The sequence below is a fragment of the Coloeus monedula genome (assembly GCF_965178545.1).
Source record: "Coloeus monedula genome assembly, chromosome: 6".
NCBI classification, from domain to species: domain Eukaryota; kingdom Metazoa; phylum Chordata; class Aves; order Passeriformes; family Corvidae; genus Coloeus; species Coloeus monedula.
In genome coordinates this window covers 972,051-999,003 of record NC_138786.1, presented here as the reverse complement: position 1 = coordinate 999,003, position 26,953 = coordinate 972,051, and the positions used below count along the sequence as shown (strand labels likewise).

At 56.5% G+C, this 26,953-nt stretch overlaps 4 protein-coding genes across 4 annotated transcripts in view; 2 read left to right on the top strand and 2 right to left on the bottom strand.

Annotated features, from left to right (window-relative positions):
• The window catches only part of MYRF (myelin regulatory factor), a gene marked incomplete at both ends in the record, with an annotated part of 40,900 nt that extends 28,341 nt beyond the window's left edge, over positions 1-12,559 (top strand). The window contains 19 exons of the mRNA XM_082282982.1: positions 1,612-1,807; positions 2,433-2,509; positions 3,006-3,116; positions 3,368-3,458; positions 4,272-4,472; positions 5,078-5,186; positions 5,602-5,711; positions 6,166-6,326; positions 6,776-6,848; positions 7,440-7,528; positions 7,858-7,926; positions 9,624-9,709; positions 9,811-9,972; positions 10,635-10,913; positions 11,008-11,095; positions 11,410-11,484; positions 11,614-11,716; positions 12,191-12,265; positions 12,473-12,559. Coding sequence (XP_082139108.1) covers positions 1,612-1,807; positions 2,433-2,509; positions 3,006-3,116; positions 3,368-3,458; positions 4,272-4,472; positions 5,078-5,186; positions 5,602-5,711; positions 6,166-6,326; positions 6,776-6,848; positions 7,440-7,528; positions 7,858-7,926; positions 9,624-9,709; positions 9,811-9,972; positions 10,635-10,913; positions 11,008-11,095; positions 11,410-11,484; positions 11,614-11,716; positions 12,191-12,265; positions 12,473-12,559 — 2,242 coding nt within the window. The remainder of the gene's footprint in view (positions 1-1,611; positions 1,808-2,432; positions 2,510-3,005; positions 3,117-3,367; positions 3,459-4,271; positions 4,473-5,077; positions 5,187-5,601; positions 5,712-6,165; positions 6,327-6,775; positions 6,849-7,439; positions 7,529-7,857; positions 7,927-9,623; positions 9,710-9,810; positions 9,973-10,634; positions 10,914-11,007; positions 11,096-11,409; positions 11,485-11,613; positions 11,717-12,190; positions 12,266-12,472) is intronic.
• Positions 12,560-17,136: 4,577 nt separating this feature from the next.
• TMEM258 (transmembrane protein 258) lies at positions 17,137-17,895 on the bottom strand (the record flags this gene model as incomplete). Its single annotated transcript, XM_082283024.1, has 3 exons — positions 17,137-17,407; positions 17,569-17,678; positions 17,770-17,895. 3 exons carry the CDS (start codon positions 17,893-17,895, stop codon positions 17,281-17,283), a joined length of 363 nt encoding a protein of 120 aa, XP_082139150.1. The 3' UTR covers positions 17,137-17,280.
• A 14-nt stretch (positions 17,896-17,909) lies between these two features.
• FEN1 (flap structure-specific endonuclease 1) lies at positions 17,910-20,748 on the top strand. Its single transcript, XM_082283023.1, has 2 exons — positions 17,910-17,961; positions 18,672-20,748. The coding sequence occupies exon 2, from the start codon at positions 18,673-18,675 to the stop codon at positions 19,831-19,833; it is 1,161 nt and encodes a 386-aa protein (XP_082139149.1). The 5' UTR covers positions 17,910-17,961; position 18,672; the 3' UTR covers positions 19,834-20,748.
• A 3,121-nt stretch (positions 20,749-23,869) lies between these two features.
• On the bottom strand, positions 23,870-25,807 carry LOC309573901 (cobalamin binding intrinsic factor-like; the record flags this gene model as incomplete). The annotated part of the gene is made up of 9 exons (XM_082283155.1): positions 23,870-23,931; positions 24,008-24,126; positions 24,203-24,344; positions 24,425-24,662; positions 24,749-24,924; positions 25,003-25,146; positions 25,221-25,364; positions 25,471-25,653; positions 25,738-25,807. The coding sequence occupies 9 exons, from the start codon at positions 25,805-25,807 to the stop codon at positions 23,870-23,872; spliced, it is 1,278 nt and encodes a 425-aa protein (XP_082139281.1).
• Between the last annotated feature and the right edge of the window lie 1,146 nt (positions 25,808-26,953).

The window sequence follows — 26,953 nt, the reverse complement described above, 5'->3', positions numbered from 1 at the left end:
GACCTTTTATTCCTGACACTTTGCCCTTTGGCCCCTGCACTCTCCCTGGAAAAGCCAGCATGGAAAGCAGCTTCTTCCCTCTGGTCAATCCTAGTGCAGGGATCCCAGTTTGGGGGGATGCACCAGCCACAGCCATCAGGAAAATGGGAAAATCAGTGAAAAGGAGCCTCTGAAAGGGGACTGTGGAAGACCTGCAATTTCCAGAAGGCAGAGGAGGGGGAGCCGGCCTGTCTCCCCTCTGTCAGCACACACTTAGCAGCCATCAGTTTTGCCATTTGGGAAGCATCCGTGACTTGGAAGTTTGGATAGACCCTCCCTCTCCTTGACTTTTCCAGTTAAAAAACAGTGGGAAGGGCAGTGAACACTCGGGACATAAAAACAGCTGGGAATGGCTTCACCACCCTCGGGGTGAGGGTGCTTGGGTCAGCCTCAGCTGCGTGTCCCAGCCAGGAATATCCAGATGGAGAATCCGGGGCTGAGGCTGGGAGGAGGTTGGGGAATTCCTCTCGTGCCTCTGGGCTAAGGTAGTGCTCTGCTCCCACCGCCCGGTTTGTGTCCGGAGCACAGAACGGCATTCCCGGCTCCCTGGCGCCTAAGGAGCGAGCAGTTCCTCGTGGCCATCCCAGAATTACTCATGGCAACCTGGAATCACCCCCAGCTCTCACCCACATGAACTCCTCAGGTGATTGCAGGGGGAGAATGGTTTTATTCCAGATGAAAAGGAGGGATACCAGTGCAGAATCCCTATCTCCTGCTTCCCAGAGTCTCCTGAGTTCTGCCACATGTCAGTCTGTCCAGCTCCCCTCCCATTGCTCCGGGCAGAACCACATGTCTGTCTGGAGGTGGAAGTCAGAAGTGGTTTGGTTTTGGGGGAAAAGCGCTCCTTAATTTTTAAGCCTGAAATCCAAGGGTGGGCTGAGCTCCCACTTTACCTCATCCCTTGTTCCTTAATTAAAAGCAATGGGATTTGGGTGTTCTGAGGGATGAGAGGCAGCTCCTTCCCCCCTTCCGAGGGCCCACCAGCTCAGGGTGGGCTTTGTGGATGGTGAGGAAAACGGACTCGCTGCAAAGGCCACATATTTCCCTGATTCCCATGGGAACCAGCCCATTAAGGAGTTGTAGATTAAACCTTTCCAGCTGCTGTGTGTTCATGGAGCAGCCAGGACTCCTCCTCCTCCTCCTCCTCCCTCTCCTCCTCCTCCGGACCTGTCGGCTGGGAGCTGGAAGCCTTTCCGCAGCAGCCAGAGCAGGTGTTTGTGATTTCAGCAGGAATTCAGGATGCAGGGGTACAGCGTGGTAGAAGGTGACACTGGGAATGCCACAGGGTGTGGGTCAGTCTGAGCTGCTTCTCCCAGTGAGCCACGTTAAAGGGATGCTCCAGGCTTTGGACAGACTGTGGAGCTTGGAATCTGCGTATTCATTCCCAGTTGAGTGGGAAGAGCCGTAGAATGGTTTGGGTTGGAAGGGACCTTATGGATCCATGGGCAGGGACACCTTCCACTAGCCCAGGTTGCTCCAAGCCCCATCCAGCCTGGCATGGAACACTTCCAGGGATGGGATATCCACGGTTTCTGTGGGAAGCTCCTGGTCTCACCTGCTCCCTGTTCCCAGCCCGATGCTCACGTACCGTGTGGATGCCGACAAGGGCTTCAACTTCTCCGTGGGAGACGATGCCTTCGTGTGCCAGAAGAAGAACCACTTCCAGGTCACGGTGTACATCGGAATGCTCGGCGATCCCAAGTACGTGAAGACCCCCGAGGGCCTGAAACCCTTGGAATGCTTCTACCTGAAGCTGCACGGAGTGAAGGTGAGCGGGAGCTGAGGGGCTGTGGTGAATCCAGCTGGGAAAAGGAGGGGTTGGGAGGTGGCTGGGAGCAGGCAACACCACCTCCTCATGTAGTAGAGGAACATGTGGAATGACACAATCATGGAATTGGTTAGGTTGGAAAAGCCCTTTAGGATCATGGAGTCCAAGCCTTCCCCCAGCACTGCCAAGGCCACCACTAACCCATGTCCCCAGGTGCCCCATCCACACAGCTTTTAAATCTCTCTGGCAGTGGTGACTCCACCACTGCCCTGGGCAGCCCGTTCCAATGCCTGACCACCCTTTCCATGAAGGAATTTTCCCTAATACCCAATCTGAACATCCCCTGAGGCCATTGAAATATGAGTCCTAAGATGGGCTCAGTCTGGGTGTCTTCAGGATTGCTTCCCACTCACCTTTGACTCCAGAGGGATTCTTTGGGAAGATCCTTCCACCCTCAGCTTTTCCCCTTCCAAGGGGACACTTGGACAATGCCCACACTCAGGTTGGGTTTTCCCAGTGGGATGTACCCAGTCATAGGAAGGTGGGCAGAGAGCTGGGGAAGGAGAGAGGTGGGAAGGGGAAGGTCTGTGTGCCCTGTGCCAGATTCCCAAATCCTTCTCTCCAGCTCGAGGCCTTGAACCAGTCCATCAACATCGAGCAGTCGCAGTCGGACCGCAGCAAACGGCCCTTCAACCCCGTCACGTGAGTATGTCCCTGTGGGAATGAACATCCTGCATTTCCAGGGAGTAAGCAACAGCAGGAGGTGGGGAAAGGGTAGAGTTGGAGGTCTCCCACTCCACTGTGTGGGTGTCGCGCTCTCCAGTTTTCTCCTGTTTTCCTCTCTTTGCATTCCCAACCCTGCTCTGCGCCCAGTTCATAGACCTGCCATGGTGGAGCAGGCCAGGAGATGGCCATTCCCAAAAGAAACCTCCTCTCCAGGTTGTGGCTCCAGCCTCTCCATACCTGGTTCCTCAGAGCAGTCTCAGGGCATGAAGAACCTGTTTCAGGCCCCAGGGTTGGACCAGCGTCCAGCTGGGAATGAGGGAAGAGTGCGTTGGGTTCGAGGCCTCCAGGTGCAGGAAAACTGGGTACCTTCCCACCTAAGGAAGGAAGAGAGAGGAGAGGAGTAGGAAAAGATAGGTACCATTCCCAGACAGGCACCATCCACACTCATTCCATCGTTTTCCTTTTCTTCCAGGGTGAACCTGCCCCCGGAGCAGGTCACCAAGGTCACCGTGGGGCGGCTGCACTTCAGCGAGACCACGGCCAACAACATGAGGAAAAAAGGCAAACCCAACCCAGACCAGAGGTGAGGGAGGACACGGGGGCCTCCTCCAGAACATCCTGAGAATCCCATGGATTTGCCTATCCCTGGGTTGGGCAGTGTGGCTGGAGTGGGATGTGGGAATCGGGCCTGGATTGTGGACACCAGAAGAGTGTCCCCGCTCTGGGAGGGGGTTGGGGACTCCCAGCACAAGGAGAGGGGGTGCTCCCAGCCCACCGTGGTGCCCAGGGCTCTTCCCAGCACGGGATGTGTCCCTGAGCTGTGTCCCTCCGCAGGTACTTCATGCTGGTGGTGGCCCTGCAGGCACACGCCCAGAACCAGAACTACACGCTGGCAGCCCACATCTCCGAGCGGATCATCGTCCGGGTACATCCCCGTCTCCTCCCTCTGGGCCCTTTCCCACATTCCATGTTCTAAAAACCTGTGGATGTGGCACTCGGGGACGTGGTTTAGTGGTGAATGTGGTGGTGGTGCCGGGTTGGATTTGATGTCCTTAGAGGTCTTTTCCAAACATGATTTCCCACCTTTCCCACCTCCTCCAAACTTTCCTTGCCTTGCTTGTAGCTTTCCCTCTCCACACTGGGGTTCTGGCTCCAGCTTTTCCACACCTGGTTCCTCAAGAACCTGTTACAGGATAAGGAAGGAATCCCATTCTCCAATGGGATCAGTGACTGTTGGGAGTGAGGGAAGAGTGTTGTTGAGACTCTGCAGCAGGAACAAGGCTTCCAGGTGCAGGAAAATGGGATGCTTTCCCACCTTTTCATGTCCTAAGGCAAAGGAGAAGGAAAAGAAAGTCACCATTCCCAGGCTCTCCCAGGGTTTTGCTGGAGCGCTCATCTCCAAAATGTGAAGGTGGGGAGTAAAACCCAAACAGGGGCTTCAGACAAGAAGTCCACAGCGGATTAGGCAGCTTCCGGGATGCCCAGCACAGAATTTCAGGGAATTGCAGGCAGCCTGGAATGCTCTGCATTTGGGAGCCAGGAGTATCATCCATGTCACTTGGTTTCCTGCTGTCCTGAGTGGTTGGAACACTGATAGCTGGGATAACAGCTGAAGGAAGGAAGGACTCCTTTAGGGAGAGGAGCAGGAAGGGCCATCCTTCCCCAAGGCCTTCCCCGTCTCTGCTTGCCAACATTCCCCTCCCTGCCTTTCAGTCCCTGTTTTCCCCTTTCTCCACAGGCTTCCAACCCGGGGCAGTTTGAGAGTGACAGTGACGTGCTCTGGCAGCGGGCGCAGCTTCCGGACACCGTGTTCCACCACGGCCGTGTGGGCATCAACACGGACCGCCCGGATGAAGCCCTGGTGGTCCACGGCAACGTGAAGGTCATGGGGTCCCTGATGCACCCTTCGGATGTCCGAGTGAAGGAGGACATCCAGGAGGTGAGAACCTGGGAAACAGGGTGGGCTTGGGGTCACCAGGGGGTCACCAATGATCTTTGTGGGTCCCTTCCAACTCGGCATATTCCAGGATCCTACGACTGTCGAGCAGATGGCAAGTGCCTTAGGATTCTTTCTGTCCCAAGCACAGCCAGTTCACCATGTCTTAGGGAATATTGACTCTTCCAGTGTTAGCCAGAAGTAGCAAACAGTGGGAAAAAGGTGGAAAACAGGTGGATGTGGCAGGTACCACGCTGGGCCTTGCCAGAGCCTGGGTGAGAGGCTGGGCTCTGCTCTGAGTTCCTCTCAGCTGTCTGATTTGCCTGTCCAGAAAAGCTGGATACAATCATGTCACCTATTTTTGGGAGCTGCCTCTTCCCTGTGCCTGGTTCTGCGACGAGACTCGGTCTCCTCCTGATTCCCCTGTCCAAGGATCTTGTCCAGAACTGGACATTAACCCCAGTGTTTGTCCTTACGGCTGCTCAGGGCAGGGTTCAGGGCTGTCTCCAAAGGAGTTCCCATGGGCCATAGTCCTGCTTGGATGTGGAGTGGTGGGGATTTGAGAAGCAATATCCCCTTAGGAATTCCCTGTGCCTGTTTTGTGCCAGGTGGACACCACGGAGCAGCTGAAGCGGATCTCCAGGATGAGGCTGGTGCACTACAACTACAAACCCGAGTTCGCAGCCACGGTGGGCATTGACAGCACCTCTGAGACAGGTACATCCCATGGGAATACGCCTGACTCAGGAATGTCCTGCAGGAATTCCCTGCCTTTCCCAGGGGCTGTACCCACCTCTGTGCCAGGGCAGCCCCACAGGTGTGGGGTAGGCAAGAGGGGCCTTTGCACCTCCCAAATTAAGGAATCCAATGAAATTCCCCCTTTAGTGAGCGGGACAGAAGGTGGCACTTCCCACAGGGAGAAGAAGGTTTTTCCAAGTACACTATGGTGGGGTGATGATCCTTATCCGTAGAATTTGGGGAGCAGCCTTGTCTGACCGTCCTCTGCCCTTCAGGGTCTCCAAGGAGCCCTGCACAGCTTGGAATGAGGAGAGGACAGCCCTGGTGCCACTTCTGGAGTGTCCAGAGGGTGCAGGATGATCCCATCCCATCCTGCTGTTCCATCTCCACGCAGGTGTCATCGCTCAGGAAGTGAAGGAGATCCTCCCGGAAGCTGTGAAGGACACTGGGGACCTGGTCTTTTCCAATGGGAAAACCCTGGAGAACTTCCTGGTGGTGAACAAGGTTGGTGGCAGCCAGGAGGCTGGGGAACCTGGCTCCAGGGAATTGTGGAGCTGGATATGGGAGAGGGAAACTGTGATGCCTGGGAAATGTTCCCAGATGACTTTCAGACCTGGCTGGTCTTCCAGAAGTCGGGAGCAGCCCTGGGTGGATATCGGACATCGGCAGGGAGGAACCAGGCTGATGCTGGTGAAATTTGGCAGCATCTCCCTCGGGAAGGGCTCCTTGTTGGCAGCTTCCTGAGGGGAGGCTCCCAGTCCTAATCTGCCCTTCCTAGATAAGATAAGGCACTTATGTCAGGATAACCTGGAGCACCTGGTTTCCTGACCTTTCCCAACCTGTGGCAGCCTGGTTGCTGCTCTGGGAATCGAGGGGACAGTCTCCCACAGCACACATGGAGGGCGTGGATCATCCAGATCCAGGTGTGCCTCAGCCTGCTGGCCTGCTTCCCTGGCAGGAGCGGATCTTCATGGAGAACGTGGGAGCCGTGAAGGAGCTGTGCAAGCTCACGGACAACCTGGAGACCCGGATCGACGAGCTGGAAAGGTGGAGCCACAAGCTGGCCAAGCTCAAGAGGCTGGACAGCATGAAGTCAACCGTGAGCTCCGGAGCCTTCAGGTACACATGGAGCCCCATGGAATGTCCCCTTTCATCCCAGGAAGCTCCGAGGGGCGGCTCGGGTTGGGAACAGGGAGATGAGGAAGGTGTGGGATGTTGGCTGGTGTCGCTTGGCCTGGAGTGAGTTTAAAGAGCTGAGGTTGGGGAGGTTTGGAATTCCCACAGGAGCAGCCCAACAACACCCAGGAGGAACTGGTCTCCGTGTTTCCCTAAAGTCAGTGGCTTTCTCATGGCAAAGAGTTTCCCATGCTTCCAAAATCTCCATCCTGACCCCGCTTATGCCAGCTTTGGGGCAGAATTGAGGCTTTTGGGGCAAAGCACCAAGGGGGTTTGTGACTATCACACCACAAAGAGGTTTTTTGCCTCCCAGAAAATCCCATTTTTGCCTGGGAATGGCTTGGTGAGCTATCCCTGGCCATCTGAGCTCCATTCCTCCTTTCTCCTTGCAGCCAAACTGGGAGCCAGTTCAGCCGGGCGGGAAGCGTGCCCCACAAAAAGAGACCCCACAAAGTCGCCAGCAAGGTAAGGGATGGATCCCAAAGGAGCAGCGCTGGGAGCAGGGAAGGCTCAGCCTGGAGAAAAGGAGGATCAGGGGGAGCCTCACTCTCCACAAATCCCTGGAAGGAACCAAGAGATTGGGCTCTCCTCCCAAGGGACAAGGCAAGAGGGAACAGCCTCCAATTGTGCCAGGGGAGGGTTAGGCTGGATATTAGGGAAAATTTCTTCATGGAACAGGCTGCCAGGCACTGGAACAGGCTCCAGTGGTGGAGTCCCCCATTGCTGGTGGGATTTAAAAACCGTGTGGATGTGACACTTGGGGACATGGATTAGTGGTGGCCTTGGCAGTGCTGGGGGAAGGGTTGGACTCCATGATCCTAAAGGGCTTTTCCAACCTCAGTGATTCCATGATCTTCCTTTCTGTCTCCTAATGGAGACATTAAGCGACTTCTAAACTTGGGGAGTTCAGGATTTTCAGGGAGGCGGGAAGAGAGCTCGGGATGGGCTGGGGGAGATCCATGCAAGGACCAGAGCAGTGAGGGGGCTGAGCTGATCCAGGGGGTCCTGAGCTGATCTAGGGGGTCCTGAGCTGATCCAGGGTTTTTCCCCTCGCAGTCTCCATCGGTTGTCCCGGAGCAGGCCTGCATCAGCCAGCGCTTCCTTCAGGGCACCATCATTGCCCTGGTCATCATCATGGCCTTCAGGTGAGATCCCGCTCCTGGGCTTCTCCATCGGCTCATCCCTTGGGACCGTGCCATCCGTGGGGTGTGCAGCGAGGGGCTGTGGATCTATGGCTCCTTCCAGAGAATCCTGGAAAGCTTTGGGTTGGAAGAGACCTTAAAGTTTGTCTGATTCCAACGCCCTGCCATGAGCTGGGAACTTCCACTGTGTCAGGTTGCTCCAACCTGGCCTCGAACACTTCCAGGGATGGGGCATCCATCTCTCCTGGGCTGGGATCCCATGGAAGCGGATCAATCCTGTGCCGTATCCTTGCTCCCTGTCCCTCCTCAGCCTGTCCCTCTCTGTTTTCCAGCGTGGTGTCCATGTCCACGCTCTACGTGCTGAGCCTGCGCAGTGAGGAGGATCTCGTGGACATCGATGGGTGGGTATTTTGGGAATTGCTGGGAGGGATGAGGTTGCCTGGGAGAGGCTGGAGCACAGAAAGTGGGATTGCTGAGCACAGTCCCAGAGCTGCAAACTCTGCCAAGCACAGCCACACATCCCAGTCTGACAGCGGTTGAATTATCTGGAGTGAGAAGTGAGGAATAGAGAAGAAAAAGGGAATATCCTGTTAGGATGTGCTGAATGTTCCTTGGATGCCTCCAGCTGGACTAAAACAGCCTCATGCCAGCGGTGCAGCGGGGCTGGATCAGCTTTGGGAGCTCGTGTAACCTGATAATGAGTCTCTTTTTCTCCCTCTTTTCCCTCTCCCATTTTTCTCCCTCCTCTCCTCCTTACATCTCTCATCCAACCCATTTTCCTTCCACTTTGTCTTCGATTTCCCCATTTTTGTCTTTTCCTTCCCATTATCTTCCACATCCTCTTTCATTCCCTGTCCTCCTGGTCATCTTCCCACTTTCCTGTTCTCCCTGTCTCCCTGCACTGTCCTGTAGCTCCTTTGCTGTGCCCACTGCCTGTCTCCTGGCCCTCTTTCGGCACGGGGGTCCCGGAATTCCGGTCGCTCTGTGTCCACGGTATGTGACTGTTTCATTATTCCCTTTTTTAATTCCTTCATCCCTTCTCTTAATTCCTCTTTTTTTTTCCTGCCATCTGCACCACAGAAGACCACGAAACTGAAAGCAGAGAAAGGGATGTGAGACTTCCAGTGGGATTCCAGAAGGAAGGATTATGGATCTTGTCAGGGAAGGGAAATGAGGATTAGGAGATGGAAAAATCAATTAATTAAAGGTTAAATGAAGGAATTGCATCCTGCAGGGAGAGCAGGAGCAAGATAAAGCCATGTAAGGAAAAGGGATGAGGCAGTGAAGGAACATGAGGGATAAGGGTTGGATTTAGGCTGGGATGAAGGTGAAGCTCCAGAGGCTTGTGCCCACATTCCCTTCAGGAGGCTGGCGTTGAGTCTCCTTTCACCTGGAAAAGAAATCCCTGTACTAAGAGAAATCTTGGAGATGACAAAGAGGTTTTTTAATTCCTCTAAATGAGTGAAACTCCAGTAATCCCAGAGAAACTGGGACAGATAAAACATGGACACAAGTGCTCCTTGTGCTGCAAGGGAGAAAGATTCCCCCTCCCTTCCCATCTCCCTTATCCTCGGGAGATGCTCAGGTCTTGGATAGCTGCAGTGAAACACCTGGAATTCCGTGGGATGAATTTGGGGGGGGATTGTGTGTGTTTCTAAAGAACAAGGTGAGGAACAGTCTGTCTTCAAGGGATAAGGGGCACATTCCTTAGGGAATGGTGACAGTTTGGAGCCTGTTGTTTCCCAAGCACCTAAATCCACCCAGGAGATCCCTGGTGGGAGTCAAATCTGCCATGTACACCCTGTTCCAGGATGTTCCAGGAGCATTGCCAGCATCCTCTGGACCAGCTGAGACTTTTCCCTGCCAGACATGGAACTGCCACACAATTCCCTGTGGAACTTCTGAGCCCTCCCTGTTGTCTTCATGGCTCGTGTGCCTTTCTCCTGCCTTTCCCAGATCCCTCCACTCTGCTCTTCTCCACGTTTCCCTTTGCTCCATGTCCCTCTTCCCATCCTGCTGCAGCCACTTCTCTCCCCACCTCCAAGCGACCCCGTTGTCCCCATCCAGGGGGTTTCCAGCATCTTTTCCTGCATTCCAGGTCAAGCCAGAACATCGACAAGACGCAGACAGTGCGATCCACGGCCGCGTCTGACGGAGCCGGCAGCAGGGCCCCCCCGGAGCACGGTGGGTGGTGGCTTGGGATGGTTCTGGTTTCATGGAAGGGCTGCAGGACACCGGGTGCTGCTCCCCTTCCATCCCTTGACTTATTGCCTGTGTCCCTGCAGCCCCGGAGGACACACACGGAGTGGCCCTTGGCATTCCCGGTCGTGGTGTGCTGGCCTGTTTCAGCCCTCCCTGTTTTTCCCTGTGCTGCTCTGCTGCTCCCACTGATGTCTCCTCTGTTATCCCCTCGGAGATCAGCCCTGCCCATGCCACCAACCGGACAGGTGAGGGCCAGCCCAGATTCCCAGAAATGCTGGGGCATCTGCAAGGTTTGTGTCACCTCGTGTCCCCTGCCCTGCTCCTTGTGAGAAGGTCTCCTCTGGGATGAACAATTCCAGCTCCCTCTCCCCTCCAGATCCTTCCTCATCCTCATCCCACTCCTTTGGAAGCTCTCTAACAGCTGATACCCTTTCCATCCTTATCCTTGGATATATCCTTTATATCCTTCTCTGCCCATGGGGTGCAGTTCAGATCCTGTTGCCAGGGGAATGTGGGGGCTGGAAAGGATTTGGAGCTTCCCACGTTGCCAGCAAAATGTCATGGGAAGCTACACCAGGCTCAGCTCACCTGAGCAGCCCTACCTTGAGGCCTGACCTCATTCCCTCCTCATTCTATCACCGCTCCATCAGGCACAGAGGGAATGGAAGCGCAGAATCCTGGAATGGTTTGGGTTGAAAAGGACCTTAAAGCCCATCCAGTTCCTGGGCAGGGACGCCTTCCACTATCCCAGGTTGTTCCAAGCCCTGTCCAACCTGGCCTGGAGCACTTCCAGGGATGGGGCAGCCACAGCTTCTCTGGGCAATCTGGGAAGCATCAGGATGGGGACAGGGTGATCCCGGTCGTCCCAGCCTCTCCCAGCACAACCTTCTCTCCCATTTTTCCACAGACCAAAGCCAGCCCTCCCTCCTGCCAGTGACAAATATCAAAGCCAAATCCAGGGGCATCGCCGGGAAATCCACCTCCTACACCAAGTGGCCAAAGACTCCTGACAGGTCTCAGAGCTTCAGCAGCCCCAATGCCAGCCCCTCCTCCCCCTTCTCCCACATCCAGGGCAAATCCAAGTACATCTCCAACCTCTCGCTCTCCCGCAGCAACTCCCGGCAGCAGCGCAGCCTCCGGCAGCCGGTGAGCGAGCGGCCCCGCACGGAGCAGCCCGGCATGGATGGTACGTGCATCCCACCTGCTCTCCCCTCCCAGCCTACTCCCTCGGGATTTTCCACCCTTTGCTGTTCCTAAACATCCTGTCCTCCCCCCGGCAGGGCCAAGCCCGGTGCTGCAATCCATCCGGATCCTCGAGATCAACCTGGCCATCCATTCCCAGTACTGCGCCGCTGCCGACGCCTGCAGGTGAGCGGGAAGGGCTGGCTGTGGCACCTTGGTGGCACTTCTGTGGCAGCAGCACTGTGGGAGCAGAAAATAGGAAAAATCTGGGAGTTTTTCCAAGACTTTTTTGGGTGTTTTCTGCCGTCACCTCATGTCGCTCCGTGGGAAGAGGAGCTGGTGCTCCCAGCCTTCCCTCAGGGGTTGTGTTTGGTGGTGGGCTCATCCTTGGGACATTTGGGAAGTTCTCTGCTCTGAATTCTCAGCCTGCCAGGGATTTTGGGTCCTGTCCCGGCCTTCCCACCGCCTGGTGACATCTAACGCCCTCTCTGTGTTCCCAGGACTGGGAATTTCAGCTACCGCATCCCTGTGAGCCAGCAGACGGCCGTGAACACCAACCTGACCCTGGAGATGAAGTGAGTGCTCATGGATCGTGGATCATGTCCTTTGGGAGCCCCTGGAGTGGCTGATGTGGCCACGGTGTCTCCATGGGAAAGGGACAGACGTTCCCCCTTCCAGGCTCTCATGGTGTCCTGTTTTCCCAGCTCCTCCTCCGCTGTGTCCGTCTCCCTTTGTGGCCTTGTCTCCAGTGATCCCTGCCAGGATGCTGTGAGTGGGAACAGCTCCACTGACTCCACGGATGCACAGGTAGGGAGAAGGGGACAACTCACAAAATACACATGGAACCCCTCGAGGTTGGAAAAGTCCAACCCTTCCCCCAGCACTGCCAAGGCCACCATGTCCCCAAGTGCCACATCCACACTGCTTTTAAATCCCTCCAGGAATGGGGACTGCTCTGCTCTCCTGGGCAGCCCTTCCCATGAAGGAATTTTCCCTAATATCCAACTTAAACCTCCCCTGGAGCAGAGTCGGATCCCACCTGGCTGCCCCTTCCTGCCAGGGAGTTGTGGAGAGCCAGAAGGTCCCCACAGAGCCTCCCTTTCTCCAGGCTGAGCCCCTTTCCCAGCTCCCAGAGCCCTTCCTCATCCCACTTGTGCTCCAGGAAATATCCGTGGGTCACTCCACGGTGCGAGGCCGTGGATTTCCTCACAAATCCGGCCTGGAGAACATTCCCCAAGCTTGTCCCCGACCTCATTCCAGCCCTCCCCCTTCCTTCCCCAGGACACCACGCACCGCTGGCCTCTGGTGATGCTGTCATTCCGGGAGTTTTCCTACCACTTCCGAGTGGCGCAGCCGGTGAGTACTCGCAGCTTGTCCAGGGCCACGTGGCAGGAGGGAAGTGTGGGATCTATGAAATGTGGGAAGCGCAGGTTTGGCAGCCACGTGGCACCGAGAGTCCTGTGGGTGGTGGGAGGATGATCTTTCCCTGCCCCAGCCTGTAATCCAGGCAGAATTCCGCCCTTGGAGTCGCACCCCTCTCTAAGCTGCTTTTCCCGTTCCCAGGGCCGAGCCGACTGCGGCGCTTCCCCGGAGCAGCTGGGACACCTCTTCACTGACTATTACTTCCAGTTCTACTGGCTCTGTGAGTGAGTCCCGGCAGCACCAGTGCCCTCTGCTTGGAGACAGGAGGGGGACTGGTGCCACTGGGAGCCTCCCGAATTCCCTGCTCTGCTGGCCCCCAGCCCCACCTCATCCCCGTGTCCTGCGGCAGCTCCGGAGCTGGAATGCTGGTGGCTGGAGACACTGAAGCTCAGCACACACAGGACCTAAAAGCCACCACCAGCCCTGTGGTGGCTCCCGGGGGGACCTCGCACCGATTCCCAGCATCCCACATCCCTCTCCTTCCCTTATGGGGATGTTTGTGTCCTCCTCCATCACTTCCCCTCCCCTTCCAACACTGGATTTGGAAGTAGCACACCAGACTGAGCTCTGCCACATCCCAGAGGGATGCTCCTTCCAGGGGTGGGAGCCCCATCCTGGTGCTCCCTATGTCCCACATCAGTTCTTCACAACACTGGAATTGCTTCAACACTGGAGCCCTTTCCGAGAGGCAAACGCTGGAGTTTGGCCTGGAAAGGAGGGCTGTGCCTGGACCTACTGGAAGTCGTACACTGGAGTTGCTGTTCCTTCTGCTCGGCCCAGGGCCACTTCCCGCAGACTTCCCAGAGACTCCCGGACCTGCCAATGGACACATTCCTCTGGGAACAACCGGAGAAGGAGCAGCTTTGACGTCATTGCCCCTCTTCTTTGTGCTCTTAAATCCCATATCCATGTGGGATATCCAGGTCTGGATGGATAAAACCCCCACTCAGGCTGCTGCTGGGGCCATGCCGTGCCTGGGGACTCTTGTCCCCAGGCCAGGGTTGACAAATGACCGGGACTCACCCACGTTAAGCGTGGTGGGATCCATTTTTGTCCGCTTGGAAGCGGCGTGTGCGGAGCTGCCTGGTTGGCTCTGGAGCCAATGCCAACCTCTGCCCAGATGTGCAGCCCTGGCAAAGCCTGGAGTTGCCCTGCAGAGCAAGGCTGAGTCCCTGGGAACATCGGGATCTGCATCCAGGCGGGATCTCTGCCTCGGGACCGGGGTGGTGTTCTCCCAAAAGTTAGGATGGCAGTGGCTGCAGGCTGTCCCTGCCCTCACAGAGTTGTGCTGGGGGGATTTGGGATATTTTACTGTTACAAGTCCTTAACTTGCTAAACTACTGAATTCTTGTGGGGTTTAAGCCGTAAAAAAGCGGGGATTTCCTTCTGGCCCCATTGAGCCACGTGTGTCCTGTGGGAAAGCCCAGTGGCTCCCTGTGCTTCCTGCTCCCCGTCCTGCTCCTTGTGCTACAAAGGAGTTGTCTGTGTTCCTGGAGGCTCTGCCACCTCCAGGTTATTCCAAGATGGATTTCCCTGAGGAAACAGTGAGGGGGGAATGCCGCATGCTGATCCTAAGGACACTCTAAAGCTGCTCCGGAAAAACAAAGGTGGATTTTGTCCAGGTGAAGTGATGGTTCCTGGGCATGTCTGGTTTTATCTCCCGTCATCCCCCTCCTGAGCTTATCCCAGCAAAGCAGCCCTAGAATTCCCTTGGAGTTGGCATCTGCCCCCAAGAACTGTTTGTAGGGAAGGCCTGGAAGCAGCAAACACTGAATTACAGTTACTAAAATCCACTGAATCCTGGGAAGCAGGGAATAGTGGGCGAGCGGGGAATTCCAAGCAGCCAAGCAGTTGGAAAACCCAATTTGGGGAAGCTCAGCAGAACAACAGGACGCCCCAAGGCTATGCACAAGCAGGGGGGCTCAGTGCTCAGCAGGATTCTCTGGTTTTCCCTGAAATTGGGAAGGAAACACCTGGATGTAGCTCAGTGCTCTTCCCTCCACCTGCCCTGAGTGGCTTTTCCTGGTTGTAAACTGGGAAGTGGCTTCCTTGGCAGGTTCATTGTCCCCTGGCAATCAGTGGCCCAGGCTGGCACGTCCTTCCTCAGGTGAGTGATGCCGAGCTGGGATAAAAGCCCCTGGAGGGGGAAACAGGGAATGTTGGGGGGCCAGAGCCTGCAATCACCCTCCCCTCAGCCAAGACCCCCCAGTACATCCCACCCCACTCCTGAGGGAAGGAATCAATCAGCGGTGGCCCAGGAGGAGCTGAGATCTCTCAGGTGGCCTCAGGATGCTCAGCCATGGGATTTAGGGAAGATCCCCGACAAACCAAGTGCCTGGGGGCTCGGAAAAAACATCCCTAGTGCCTTTCTCCTTATGGAACAGCCCCAGGGAACAGTGTTTTCCCACATAGGTTCCCAAATGCTGCCTCAGAAACGCTGCCCCGGGCGGTTTAACTGGGATGTGGCGATTCTGGAGTGCCGAGGCCAGCCCCACCCACACGGAGCTGGCAGCAATCCCTGGGATCAGGAGAGGACAGGGATTCAGGATGAAGTTTTTAGCGTCAGTAGTACCTTATGTCTTAAAGTGGCACAGGTTGCCCAGAGAAGTTTTGGATGCTCCGTCCCTGGAAGCGTTCCAGGACAGGCTGGATGGGTTTGGAGCTGCCTGGACTAGTGGGAGGTGTCCCTGCCCATGGCAGGGAGTGGGACTGGATGGGCTTTAAGGTCCCTTCCCACCCAAACCGTTCCAGGATTCCATGAAAAAAAATCATCCATCGGCTGCTTCCCAGCGAGGCAGCAACGAGCTCAAAAGGGGTTCAGAATTCTAAAATGAAGGAGTCATGGAATTGCTTCCAGGCCCGTGGAAACAGCTGTGTGCATGGATTTCCCCCCAAAAACGCATCTCTGCCCTTTCCCTGTCCCCAATCAGTACCAAGAGAGTTCACAATCAGGCCTTTCCCTGCGTGCGACGGAGGGAGGAGGGAATTCTGAGCCGACCTCTCCAGCTTGGCGAAATCCCTCCCTATCCAGCGGCAAAGAGACATTCCTGGCAGGAAGGAAGACAAAAGGGTGGAAAACAAGGCTGTTTGGGAGTTGTTTCAAAAGCAAATTCCCAACTCTTCTGTCCTACTGTTGGAGCTTAAAGCCTGTAAATAGAGACTATGGCACCACTGGAAGAATTAAGGAAAAAACCACCACGTAAAGCACTAATTTTGTTGGTTTAAATGTTGCTGCCACAGCTTTAATCACTGTATTTTGCCAGCCAGTTTGTAGAGTTGCATTTGTAGCAGGTTATTATTGATTCCTGGTTTTTATTTGTGGGGAACAAGCGTGGTTTCCCTCTTTTCTTCCTGATTTATATTTATATTTTGCTGAATTTGAGGGCTGAGTCTCCGGATTCCCCGGATTTTTTTTGTTTTGTTTTGTTTTGCTTATTTAGACTTTGTTTTATGCTGGAGGTAAATGTGCCCATATGAATAAAATATATAAATACTGCTTTGTATCCAAGGATGGCTCCTGGTGTCTTCCTCCCGAACAACTCAGATGAGTGGCTGTAGAACTGCCCACAGAATGGAGGAAATTCCTGGTCTTTAGTCGGTGGAAATTTCTGGATATGCCCAGTCATGGTTCTTTGGAATGGGGATAAAACGGAGAAAGGAAGGAGGGGAAAGAAAGGAAGATGGGAAAAGAAACTAGGAGGGGAAAATGAAGGAAGGAGGAGAAAACTGAAGAAAATAAAAAGAGAAAAGAAAGGTTAAATGGACAAGGAGAAAAGGAAAAAGAAAGCAGGAAGGACAAAGAAAGGAGGAAGAAGAAAAAAATGAGAAGGAAGAAAAGGAGGGAAAAAGGAGAAAGGAAGAGGGGAAAAGAGGAGAAAGGAAGGAAAAACAAAGGAACAAGAAAATCTGCCTCATTGCTCACACGTCAGAGGGCAGGCTCAGATCCAGAAGGATCCAAAAGTCCACAGAAGGAAATCTTCCATCCCAAATAGGAAATCGGGGCTTGAATTGTGATTTGGAACTGGAGTTGTTTGAAAGCTGGGCTAAACTTCCAATCTGCCTCTTAAAGACCCATCAATCAATTCCTTTTTTCTAGGCCAGGCAGGTAGTTCAGGAATTAATGAAGGGCACATCCAGCGAGGGGCCGCAAAACTCCTGGTTGGGGATGAGAAGAGGCACAGCATTCCCAAAAAAAGGAGTGAGGGGATGCGATGGCAAAGGCAGCTGAGGGCTTAAAAGCAGATTCAGGATTTCTTTTGCACAGCGTGGCTGCACCAGGACACAAGGTGGCACTGCAACACTCGTGACCACACACAGCACTGCAATCTGGGATAACACTGGGATAACCATATCCCAAGGCACCTGGATCTTGTGCCAGTATCGAAAAAAGGAGGCTCAGGGGAACCTTTTCACTCTCCACAACGCCCTGACAGGAGGGTGGAGCCAGGTAGGACTGGTCTCTTCTCCCAGGGAACAAGTGACAGGACAAGAGGAAACAGCCTCAGTCAGCACCAGGGGAGGTTTAGGTTGGGCATTAGGAAAAATTCCTTCATGGAAAGGGTTTTAGAGCACTGGAACAGGCTCCAGGCATGGAGTCCCCATCCCTGGAGGGATTTAAAAGCCACGTGGATGTGGCACTTGGGGACACGGGTTGGTGGTGGCCTTGGCAGTGCTGGAAGAGTGGTTGGACTGGGTGATCCTAGAGGGCCTTTCCACCCCCGTAATTCTATCCAAGCCGTTTGGAAAAGCCAGGTGGAAAAAACCAAAAAAACAAAAAAAAGAAGACAAACCAGGAGTCCCCAGGCACGTGTGTCACAGAGCCACTTTTATTCACCTGTGGGTCACTGCCTGCCGCAGACCACACCTGCTCCAGGCGTTTTCTCGTTGAAATATAAAAGAAATATAAAAAGATCTTCCCCGAGTCGCCCATCCAGCCTCCCCCGGGGCATTCAGACGTAGATCCCGACCCAGAGCAGCAGGAAGAGGACGCCGAAGCCCATGAAGAGCGAGGCCACCAGCGAGATCAGCAGCTCCTTGTAGATGTCCCGGGTGTACTTGGTGGATGTCACCTCGTAGCTGCCGGGACGGGGGTTAAGGTGATAACAGAGGCACAGCAAGGCGAGGGGACCCCCACCCGCTCCCCTGCCCCGGGAATTAGGGCGATAATCCGGGACTGGGAGGCGCAGCAAGGGGACGGCACCCCCCGCCCCCTCCCCCGCGCTCAGCCGCGGGGATACACGAAGAACCAGGCGGTGAAGAACATGCCGATGGCCAGCAGCACCACGGTGAGGTGCGGGAACACGGCCGGGTTCACCGGGCTCGTGTATCTGCTCATCGCCTCCAGCTCCTGCGGGGACACGGCGCTGTTCAGCGGGGCCGGGCGGCCACCGGGCCGGGCCCCCTGTGGCTACCTCCGGTCCCCCCATCCCCGCCCTCACCATGTCGCCGGTCCCCTCTGAGACACGTCGGCTCCGCTCCCGCCGCCGCACGTCCGTCCCCCTCCGCCGCCGGAAGTGGAAGTGAGGGCGGGAACGAGGCGCGGCGAGGGCGAGCCGCTTCCCCATTGGCTGGCGGCGGCTCCCGGCGGGCTCGGCGGCGGAGCGCGGGAGCGGCGGCGCGCGAGCGGCCGGGTAACGGAGGCTGGGGGGGAGCGGGGGATCTGAGGGGGCAATGGCGGCTGAGGGGGAGCGGGGGATCTGAGGGGGTAATGGCGGCTGAGGGGGAGCGGGGGATCTGAGGGGGCAATGGCGGCTGAGGGGGAGCGGGGGATCTGAGGGGGTAATGGCGGCTGAGGGGGAGCGGGGGATCTGAGGGGGTAATGGCGGCTGAGGGGGAGCGGGGGATCTGAGGGGGTAATGGCGGCTGAGGGGGAGCGGGGGATCTGAGGGGGTAATGGCGGCTGAGGGGGAGCGGGGGATCTGAGGGGGCAATGGCGGCTGAGGGGGAGCGGGGGATCTGAGGAGGAGGGAAGAGGGGATCTGAGGAGGAGGGAAGAGGGGTTGATGGCAGGCCTGGGGAGCTGGGAGGTAGGGAGATAAGAATAGGAAGGTGATTGGGTCCGCATGGTTGTAATGGTGGAGATAATCGAATTTTGGGGAGGGGGATTGGGATGGGAGGGGCAGAGGTAGGAAAGGGAGTAAGGATGGGCCCGGGGGGGGTGTATGGTGAGGGATAAGGGTGGCCTGAGGCTGGACTCGGGATAACGGGTGCCAGTAGAGGCCGCAGCCCTTGGAGTGATGGTTTGCCGGGGAAGCACTGCCCTCTTTGCTCCCCCCTCCTTGGGTGGCCCAGCAGTCCTCAGGCAGAGCCTGCTCCCAGCATCCCCTTTTCTGTTCCCCAGGATGGGAATCCATGGCTTGGCCAAGCTTATTGCCGACGTGGCTCCCGGGGCCATCCGGGAGAACGACATCAAGTCCTACTTCGGCCGGAAAGTGGCCATTGACGCCTCCATGAGCATTTACCAGTTCCTGATCGCCGTGCGGCAGGGAGCCGACGTGCTCCAGAACGAGGACGGGGAGACCACCAGCCACCTCATGGGAATGTTCTACCGCACCATCCGCATGGTGGAGAACGGCATCAAGCCGGTGTACGTGTTCGACGGGAAGCCCCCGCAGCTGAAATCCGGGGAGCTGGCCAAGCGCACGGAGCGGCGGGCCGAGGCGGAGAAGCACCTGCAGGAAGCGCAGGAGGCCGGGGAGGAGGAGAACATCGAGAAGTACAGCAAGAGGCTGGTCAAGGTGACCCCGCAGCATACGCAGGAGTGCAAGAAGCTGCTGACGTTGATGGGAATTCCCTACGTGGAGGCACCCGGAGAGGCGGAGGCCAGCTGTGCCACCCTGGTGAAGGCCGGGAAGGTGTACGCCGCTGCCACGGAGGACATGGATTGCCTCACCTTCGGCAGCCCCGTGCTGATGCGGCACCTCACGGCCAGCGAGACCAAGAAGCTGCCCATCCAGGAGTTCCACCTGAACCGGATCCTGCAGGATCTGCAGCTGACCTGGGAGCAGTTTGTGGACCTGTGCATCCTGCTGGGCTGCGACTACTGCGCCAGCATCCGCGGCATCGGGCCGAAGCGCGCCGTGGAGCTCATCCGGGAGCACAAATCCATCGAGAGGATCGTGCAGCAGCTCGACACCAAGAAGTACCCCCTGCCCGAGAACTGGCTGCACAGGGAGGCCCAGAAGCTCTTCCTGGAGCCCGACGTGATCGATCCCGACGCCGTGGAGCTGAAGTGGAACGAGCCGGATGAGGAGCAGCTGGTGCAGTTCATGTGTGGGGAGAAGCAGTTCAACGAGGAGCGCATCCGCAACGGCGTCAGGAGGCTGAGCAAGAGCCGCCAGGGGAGCACCCAGGGCCGCCTCGACGACTTCTTCAAGGTCACCGGGTCCATCACCTCGGCCAAGCGCAAGGAGCCAGAGCCCAAGGGAGCGGCCAAGAAGAAAGCCAAGACCAACTCCAAGCCCAACAGTGCAGCAGCCACAAAGACTAAAAAGGGAAAATAACCAGATTGGGCACCCGCAGACCTCTGGGACTGGGTTTTTTGGGGGCTTAAGGAGCAATTTTAGAGGAATGACAGACAGTTGTGTGTCAGTGCTGCGTGCTAGTGCTGGGAAGGAATGGGTGAGGCCAGGAGAGTGGAACAGCTGCTAGGCACAAACACTCCCAGATTTCAGAATTCCAAAGCTGAGCAGCTGCAGAGCAGACTCAGGACAAACTAGATTTCAGGCTGATCCCATCCATCCCAAAAGAGGTAGATGCAAGCAGAAACTGGGAAGATAGGAGTGGAAGGCGAGCTGGAATTGGGAAGGAGGCTTCAAGTAATGAGGTAAAATTCTCCCTTAAAATGAGAGTTTATTAAGGTTTTTCCTTCCCTTTTCGTGGTCACTCTCCTTATTCAAAACCCAGTTGTTATCTCAATTCCAGCAGTGTCCTGGCCCGCTTTTAGTGTGTAATCCAAGGAAAGCTGAGCCCAGACTGCAGGTCTCCCAGCCTGAAATTTGCTTAGAAATGCTTAAAACTAAAAGTAGCCATAAGCCTAGAACTGCAGCCTCTTCAGTCCCTGAATCCCAGAGGCATCTTTCCGTGTTGTACACACTTCCAGGTCCCAGGATGGGAATGAAAACCTCTTATTTCTTATTTTATTCTGTATTTTCTGTAGGTTTTTTGCGTGTCAGAGCCACAGGTTGGGTTTTGTTTCCAGAATAAAATTTGAACACAAGGACACTGTTTCTCTTTTTCCAGAGAAGTGGCTTAAACCATGTTTTCAAATGAAAATCCCGGTTTTAGAGGGAATTCCGTAACAGCCAACAAACCAAGTGCAGTCTGGAACATGGAGAAATCCAGTTTTGAGCTCTTTGGATGCTTCGTAGACATCAAAAATCCGTGAGTTTGCTCTTGGCCAGTTTGGAAAATAAGAAGCTGGCTTGCTTTGTGGGGAAATTAATATTTCATATTTATTATCCATTAATATTGCTAAAACTGGGATTTATGATTCCGTGCTGTGGATTCTCTTAAATGTTTCAATCCATAATTGTTTTTTTTCCCCAGAAGTTTTTTAATTAAGTATTCCTCTTATCTCCAAATATCTTCATAAATACAGGAATGGTTTTGTGGTGGAGGGATAAAAAATGATTTTAAAATAATAATATCTGGAAATAAGTCTGGGAAATTTACCAATTCTAAAAGCTGCTTTTCCGTCACCCTCTCCCGACCTGGTGCTTCATGGTATTTCACTCAGTTTTTCCTCCATTTCTCATTCCAAACAAAGATTCCCACTGCTTCAGACACTGGATATTATTATTATTAATGAATTCCAGTTCCCCTCCTTATCCCAGGAGCAGGTGCTGTGGGAAGCCAGGGACCCAGCAGAGCCGATCAGAGAGGGCATGGGGGATTTGGGGCTCTCAGGGTCAGCAGGTGTGGGCAGTCTCCCCATGGGAAAACTGGAATACTTTTCCACCTTTTCCCCTGTTCCACCTCTTAGTTCTAATTAAATTGAGTTTTTGACTTCCTCATCCCAGTTTTTTGGCTGGCTGGACCATGACCCATGTGTTACCCACAGCATTCCCATCCTGAATCCAAACCTGACATGTGCCAGCTCCGGGGAAGAAAGGAGCCCTGTCCCAGTGGAAACCAGAACAGTGGGAATTCCCAGACAGCTTTTGGGGAAACGCCTGATTTATTCAGCGCAAAGAAAGCTACGGAGCGTGCCAGCTGCTGCCACGAGCTGCATCCTGAGCCGCGACAGCCACCTCCTGAGAGCTCCCTGGAAAAGGGCGTGCTCCTGTTCCCGCTGGAGCCTCTTGTCCAGCGCCGCCCGGAGGGTCTTCTCCTGTGGCACTGCTGCAGTGTCCTGGGAGCCGTGCACTGGGCAGCAGCGGCTCCAGGACACTTCCTGCCGTGCCACTTGCTCCTGGGAACGCTTTGCTGGAATGGCAGGTTGTGTTTCCAGGCTTTTCCTGGCCGTGGGTATCTTGTGGTTTCTGTGCGTAGCCACAGCTCCGAGGCAGGGAGGCCTGTCCGTGTGGGCTCCTCCATCCGGAGTCCAGCAGATCTCGTGGAGGCTCTGGCAGGGATGGAGACCTTTGCTGGAAATATCCAAGGTGTGGAGATCTCCCTTAGCCTTGTCCTTCACAGCCGGCTCCAGGGAGCACGCTGCACATGGGAACGGCTGCCTTTGCCGCTGGAGTCTCTTGTCCAGCAGCGTGCGGAGAGTATTCCCAGATGGCTCCACCACAGGATCCGGGGAGCCATGGATTGGGCACCGGTGGCTCCAGGACACTTCCACTTGCTTCTTGGCAGGAACGGGCCAGGCTCCAGCTGGAGCACAACACAGGTCACAGAGGGTCTGGGCGGGAATGGAGGAGCCTTTCCGAGGGATGGACATTCTTGGAAGGGTGGAGGATCTCAACCAGTGTCGGGTTCTGCGGAGGACTGAGCCTTTTCCAGTGGCGGATGTTTTCCGATGGATCAGGGGTCTTGTGCGCCGGCTCCTGGAGGGCTGAGGGCTCCCGGAGGAGCTGGAGGAGCTGGAGGAGGCGCAGCAGGGCAGGCGGCCGCGCTCCAGCAGCTGCTCCAGGTCCTCCCACGACAGCTGCCACATCTCCGAGTCCCGCGGGAAGGACACCCCGGGCCACAGCGGCGTCACCAGGTCCTGCAGCTCCCGGGCCGCTGTGGCGCAGGGGGCGCAGCCGGGGCCGCAGCCGCAGGGGATGTACGGGGCGCTCCCGGGGGCAGCCGCGCCCTGCGGAGGGGTCTCCTCAGCCGGGGGGGAGCCGGGAGCCCCTGGGGCTGCTCGGCCGCGCCGGGACCCCCCGGCCCGGCTCCCGGGGCGCTTCCGTGCCTTCCGAATGCGGGCGGCCAGCAGGACGGCCGTAGTGGCCACCAGCAGGACAAGCGCGGGGAGCAGGACGCTCATGGCTTCACCCACATCCCATCGTGGCCGCACTGGGAGCCGGGGCTGGTGGCACGTGTCCTGTGGAGACACCGCGCTGATGTCACAGTGCTGCGGGCGGGGACACCTGTGTGACATCACAGCCCCGGTTCCCTGGAGCCTGTTGGTGATGGAGAACTGCACCAAGATGGGATTTGGCGTGGGAAGAGGGGCAGACTGGGAACCTGGGACATCCCACATGGCACAGGGCAGGAATGCCATCTCCAGTGAAGCACCTGATTTCCCACACCTGCTCCTACACTGCCACACGGTGCCAGCTTATCCATGTGGTAACAGAAGGGCCTGGAGGGTGGCACCGTCACCGTGGGTTGAGCATGGGATGGTCCTGTCTGGCCAGTCTGATGTCTGGCATAAGATCACATGTCCTGGAGATGATGGAAGGTGGTGGATGTTGTTCTGGGGCTGTTAGGAACCTGAGTTTGGATCCTGTCCCTCACAGCTCCTTTTGGAGATGGTGTCTGTGGAATCAGAATGGTTTGGGTGGGAAGGGTCCAGCTGGGAGCAGGTCCAGGCTGAAGGGCTGGCTGGACAAGGCCAGTGGGAGTAGGGAATGGGGCTGGCTGGAGAGCAGTTGGACTCAGCTGGGAGGTGCTGGTCACTCCTGGCCAGAGACAGTCACAGAATCGGGATTAGAGTCAGCTGCAACCTTTGGTGACCCAGCTGCAAGCCCAGGCCACCACCTATGGATTTCCAGGGCAAAATCCAGCTGGTGGCCTCAGGCGGATGCTAACTAGGATTGTAATAATCAGACAGAGATAATTGCATCTGATTAATGCCATGGGGAGTCTCTGTGGGGATCAGGATAGGTTGAGCTGAAGCACAGGAGCGTGGCCAGAGGAACGTGCCTGTGGCTGCTGGAGAAAGGCTTTGTTGATGCATGGGGGGAACTGACTCTGTGGAGTTTGGGTGAGGCTGTGTTTGTGCACGGCACTGGGAAGAGAAGGAGAGGAGCTGCGCTCACGGAATTCAGCAGGAAGGGATGTGAGCTGTGTTTTCTCCCAGGGACACACACACACGCATGCACAGGGACATGCTGGAATGGCACTTTATTGCTCCGTGGCGGGGTCCAGGGTGTCTTGGTGGTGTCAGTAGGTGCTGAAGACGGCCTGGATGTGCTCCCCGGCGTGTGGTTTGTAGGTGCTGACCCCTGCGGCAGTGGGATGAGTGAGGCTGGGACAAGGAGACCCCACCACAGGCCCCACACCTCCCTGGGGCCCCCCCACCTTCTTCGAGGGCGTCCCCAGCACTGAGGAACTGCCAGTAGGTCCTGTCCTCCGTGCTGGCAGCCAGCCCGTGGATGGAGGTCACATAGGCACCCCAGGAGGTCTGCTCCGTCTGGAAGCTGCGGGAGAGGTCAGGAGGCTCAGAGCTGGGTGGGGAGATGCCAAATCCCACCCCAAAGCCGCCCTGGCTCTCACCTAAAGGCTTCGGGGTTCTCCTCTGCTGCCACCTCCATCACCCGGAGCAGTGTGGAGCCACTTGGGACTGTCACCGAGGTGGAGTAGTGGAAGTGTTTCCCTTGGAGCGTGTTGGTGATGGAGTAATGCACCTGGATGGGGGCTGTGTAGGGAGAGAGCGGCAGGGTGGGCATCTGGCACATCCCTGCGGGGTCTGGGGTACTCCAGGTGGGATCAGGGTACCTCTGGGAATGCTGTGTGTCCCCAGAACTGGGGATAGGGGCAACTGTCTGTTTGGGGACGTACCCTTGGTGGCAGCGCAGTCCAGGCCAGCCACATCCAGGTAGGACCTGCCCACCAGGGCTGGCAGCACCTGGGCGATGGCTGTGGGCTGCTGGTAGTCATGGGCAGACACCACGGAGAAGGCCTGGGCACAATCCCACTGCCGTGGGGCGTAAAACTTCCTTGTGACCTCCAGCGCCTGTGGAGCGGGTGGGAGGTGGAATGACGCACCTGGGAATGGGACCAGCTGGCTGTGACGCCCCACTCCCCTGGCACCTCCCCTACCTGCAGGGCCAGCCCCATGCTGTAGATATTCCCGATCATGCCATTCCTCTTCTCCTGCTCATCCAGGAAGCCGTTGCTCACTGTGAAAAGTGCCTCCCGGAGCAGATCCCGCACGTCATGGAGCTCCACGTAGTCGTAGACGCAGGCCAGCGCCAGTGCCACCATGGCACGGGTGTCTGTGGGATCCTGGGGTCACCTCCAAGCCCCGGGATAGACCCCAGCAGTGGGAATGTGGGAGCAGAGTGGTCCCTTACCCACAGAGAGCTGGCTCTCAGGGCTCAGCACCTGCTTGGCCAGGGCCACCGATGGCCCTTGGGCACCGCCCGCCTCAGCCAGGCACAGGGCCAGGGTGTCCAGGCTCACGCTGTACAGGGAAGTTTTGGGAATCCCATCAGCTTCTGCAAAGCAAAGAGTGGCAAGATGGCAGGGTGTGGGGACAGCGACACCCCCAGGCCCCCAAATCCCAACAAACCCAGTTTGGCCATTTCCTCATCTGTTTTCTGCTGCAGGACACGGATCAGGTCAAGGGTTTGTTCCAGGGCATGGACACGCTGGGGGTCCTGGCAGGAGGAGAGGAGGGCGAGGACGTGCAGAGCCACCTGTCCCGAGGTCATGTCTGTGGGGACAAGAGGGCAGCCACGGTGTGCTGGGCTGGGCACCCCAAGAACTGGCAGAAACCTGGGTTCCCAGGAGTGGGTGCCTTCCCTCCTTTGCCTCCCTACCTTTCTGGGCTCTCCTCACCGCCTCCTCCTTGATCTCCTGGAGCAGCCACTTGTGGATGGGACCCTCGCTGTCCCCCCCAGCCAGGTTCATGGTCAGCAGGACGCTGGGATTCGCCTCCTCCTTGAGACTGACCGATCCCTCCAAGCGCTGGAGCAGCTGCGAGACCAATTCCTGTGAGGCCACTGGAAGGAGAGGGGAGGTCAGACCCAGGATCCCGTGTCCCATCCGTGGTCTCTCCTGGCTCTCCGTGGGTGGCTGACACTCACCACAGCCCTCAGTGGCTGTGCAGCCCACCAGGGCCAGCAGGACCCCGATGCCCAAAGCCACACCAAGCATCCTCCTGGAGCAGGCTGACCCACTCAGCATGGCAGAATCCTGTGGGAATTGGGCTCTCTGGGCGTCCTCTCTGCTTTTAGCTGTTCCCAGTGTCCTTCTCCGGTCACCTACCCGCCCACAGCTGCCCTTATCTGTGTTCTCTTATCTGTAGCTTATCTGTGTATCCAGCAGGGGAGGAGGGACGGTGGTTTTCCATTTGGGATCACTGAGGACCACTTGGACCACTTCAGTATTCACGAGGCTGTGATGTTGTATGGGGTTCATCCTGGTATGTCCCAGAAGGAACCTCCTCAATTATCTAGCCAAGGTCCTGGAAGCCTGAGGAGGTCCATGCTGGCTGCGCGCTCTCCAGCTGTATCCCACTTGGACTTTTCCAGGAAACTCCAGCCCTTATAATCTAACTTCAGTACCAGGAAAAATGGTGGAGAAGGTCATACTGGCCACTGCTGGGAAGCAATTCAAGGACAATGCCTGTGTCAGGCACAGGCACCTCGGGATAACAGAGGGAAATTCCCATCTAACTGGTTTCTTATCCCGCTGCCATAAGGTCACCGGGCTCATAGGTGGTGGGAAGGCAGTGCCTGTTCATTTTCGGGATTGTAGTAGGAGTGTTGGCCCTGCCCCTCACAGAATCCTTCTGGAGGTGTCTGGCTGTGTGATGAGCAGGGTCAGGGTGTGCTGGCTGCTGCACTGGCTTTGACTGGGACAGGGAGCTCTTTCTTCCCAGTAACTGGCCCAGGGCTGGATTTGGATTCAGGATAGGAATGCTGCAGATAACACATGGATGGTTTGCTGGGTGCTGAGCCCTCCTCAAGCACTTTGCAGTGTCCCATGGGACAATCCAGGATGAGGAACCATCCTCGGGGGCATTCCCTGTGCCTGGGGCAGCCGCCGGACAGGAGCTGGGGGGACTTTGGGGGGCTGCCCTGCCCTCCCTTGATTTTTTCCTCCATTTTTGGGGGGATGCGCGTGTGGAAAAGGCTTTATGGAAGCATCGAGCTGCTGGCCAGGGCACTTGGACTCGTTTTGTGCCTTGTCTGGGATGGGAGGAAAAAGGGGTCGGGGAGTCTGGAGGGTGATGGTGTCCCTTGGGACACCCCAATGTGGTGGGGGAGGGGGGAGCAGGTGAGTGAGGGATGAGGGGGC

What these genes read in the sequence shown, in the direction of transcription:
- FEN1 (XM_082283023.1), top strand. Translation starts at nt 18,673, where the DNA reads ATGGGAATCCATGGCTTGGCCAAGCTTATTGCCGACGTGGCTCCCGGG.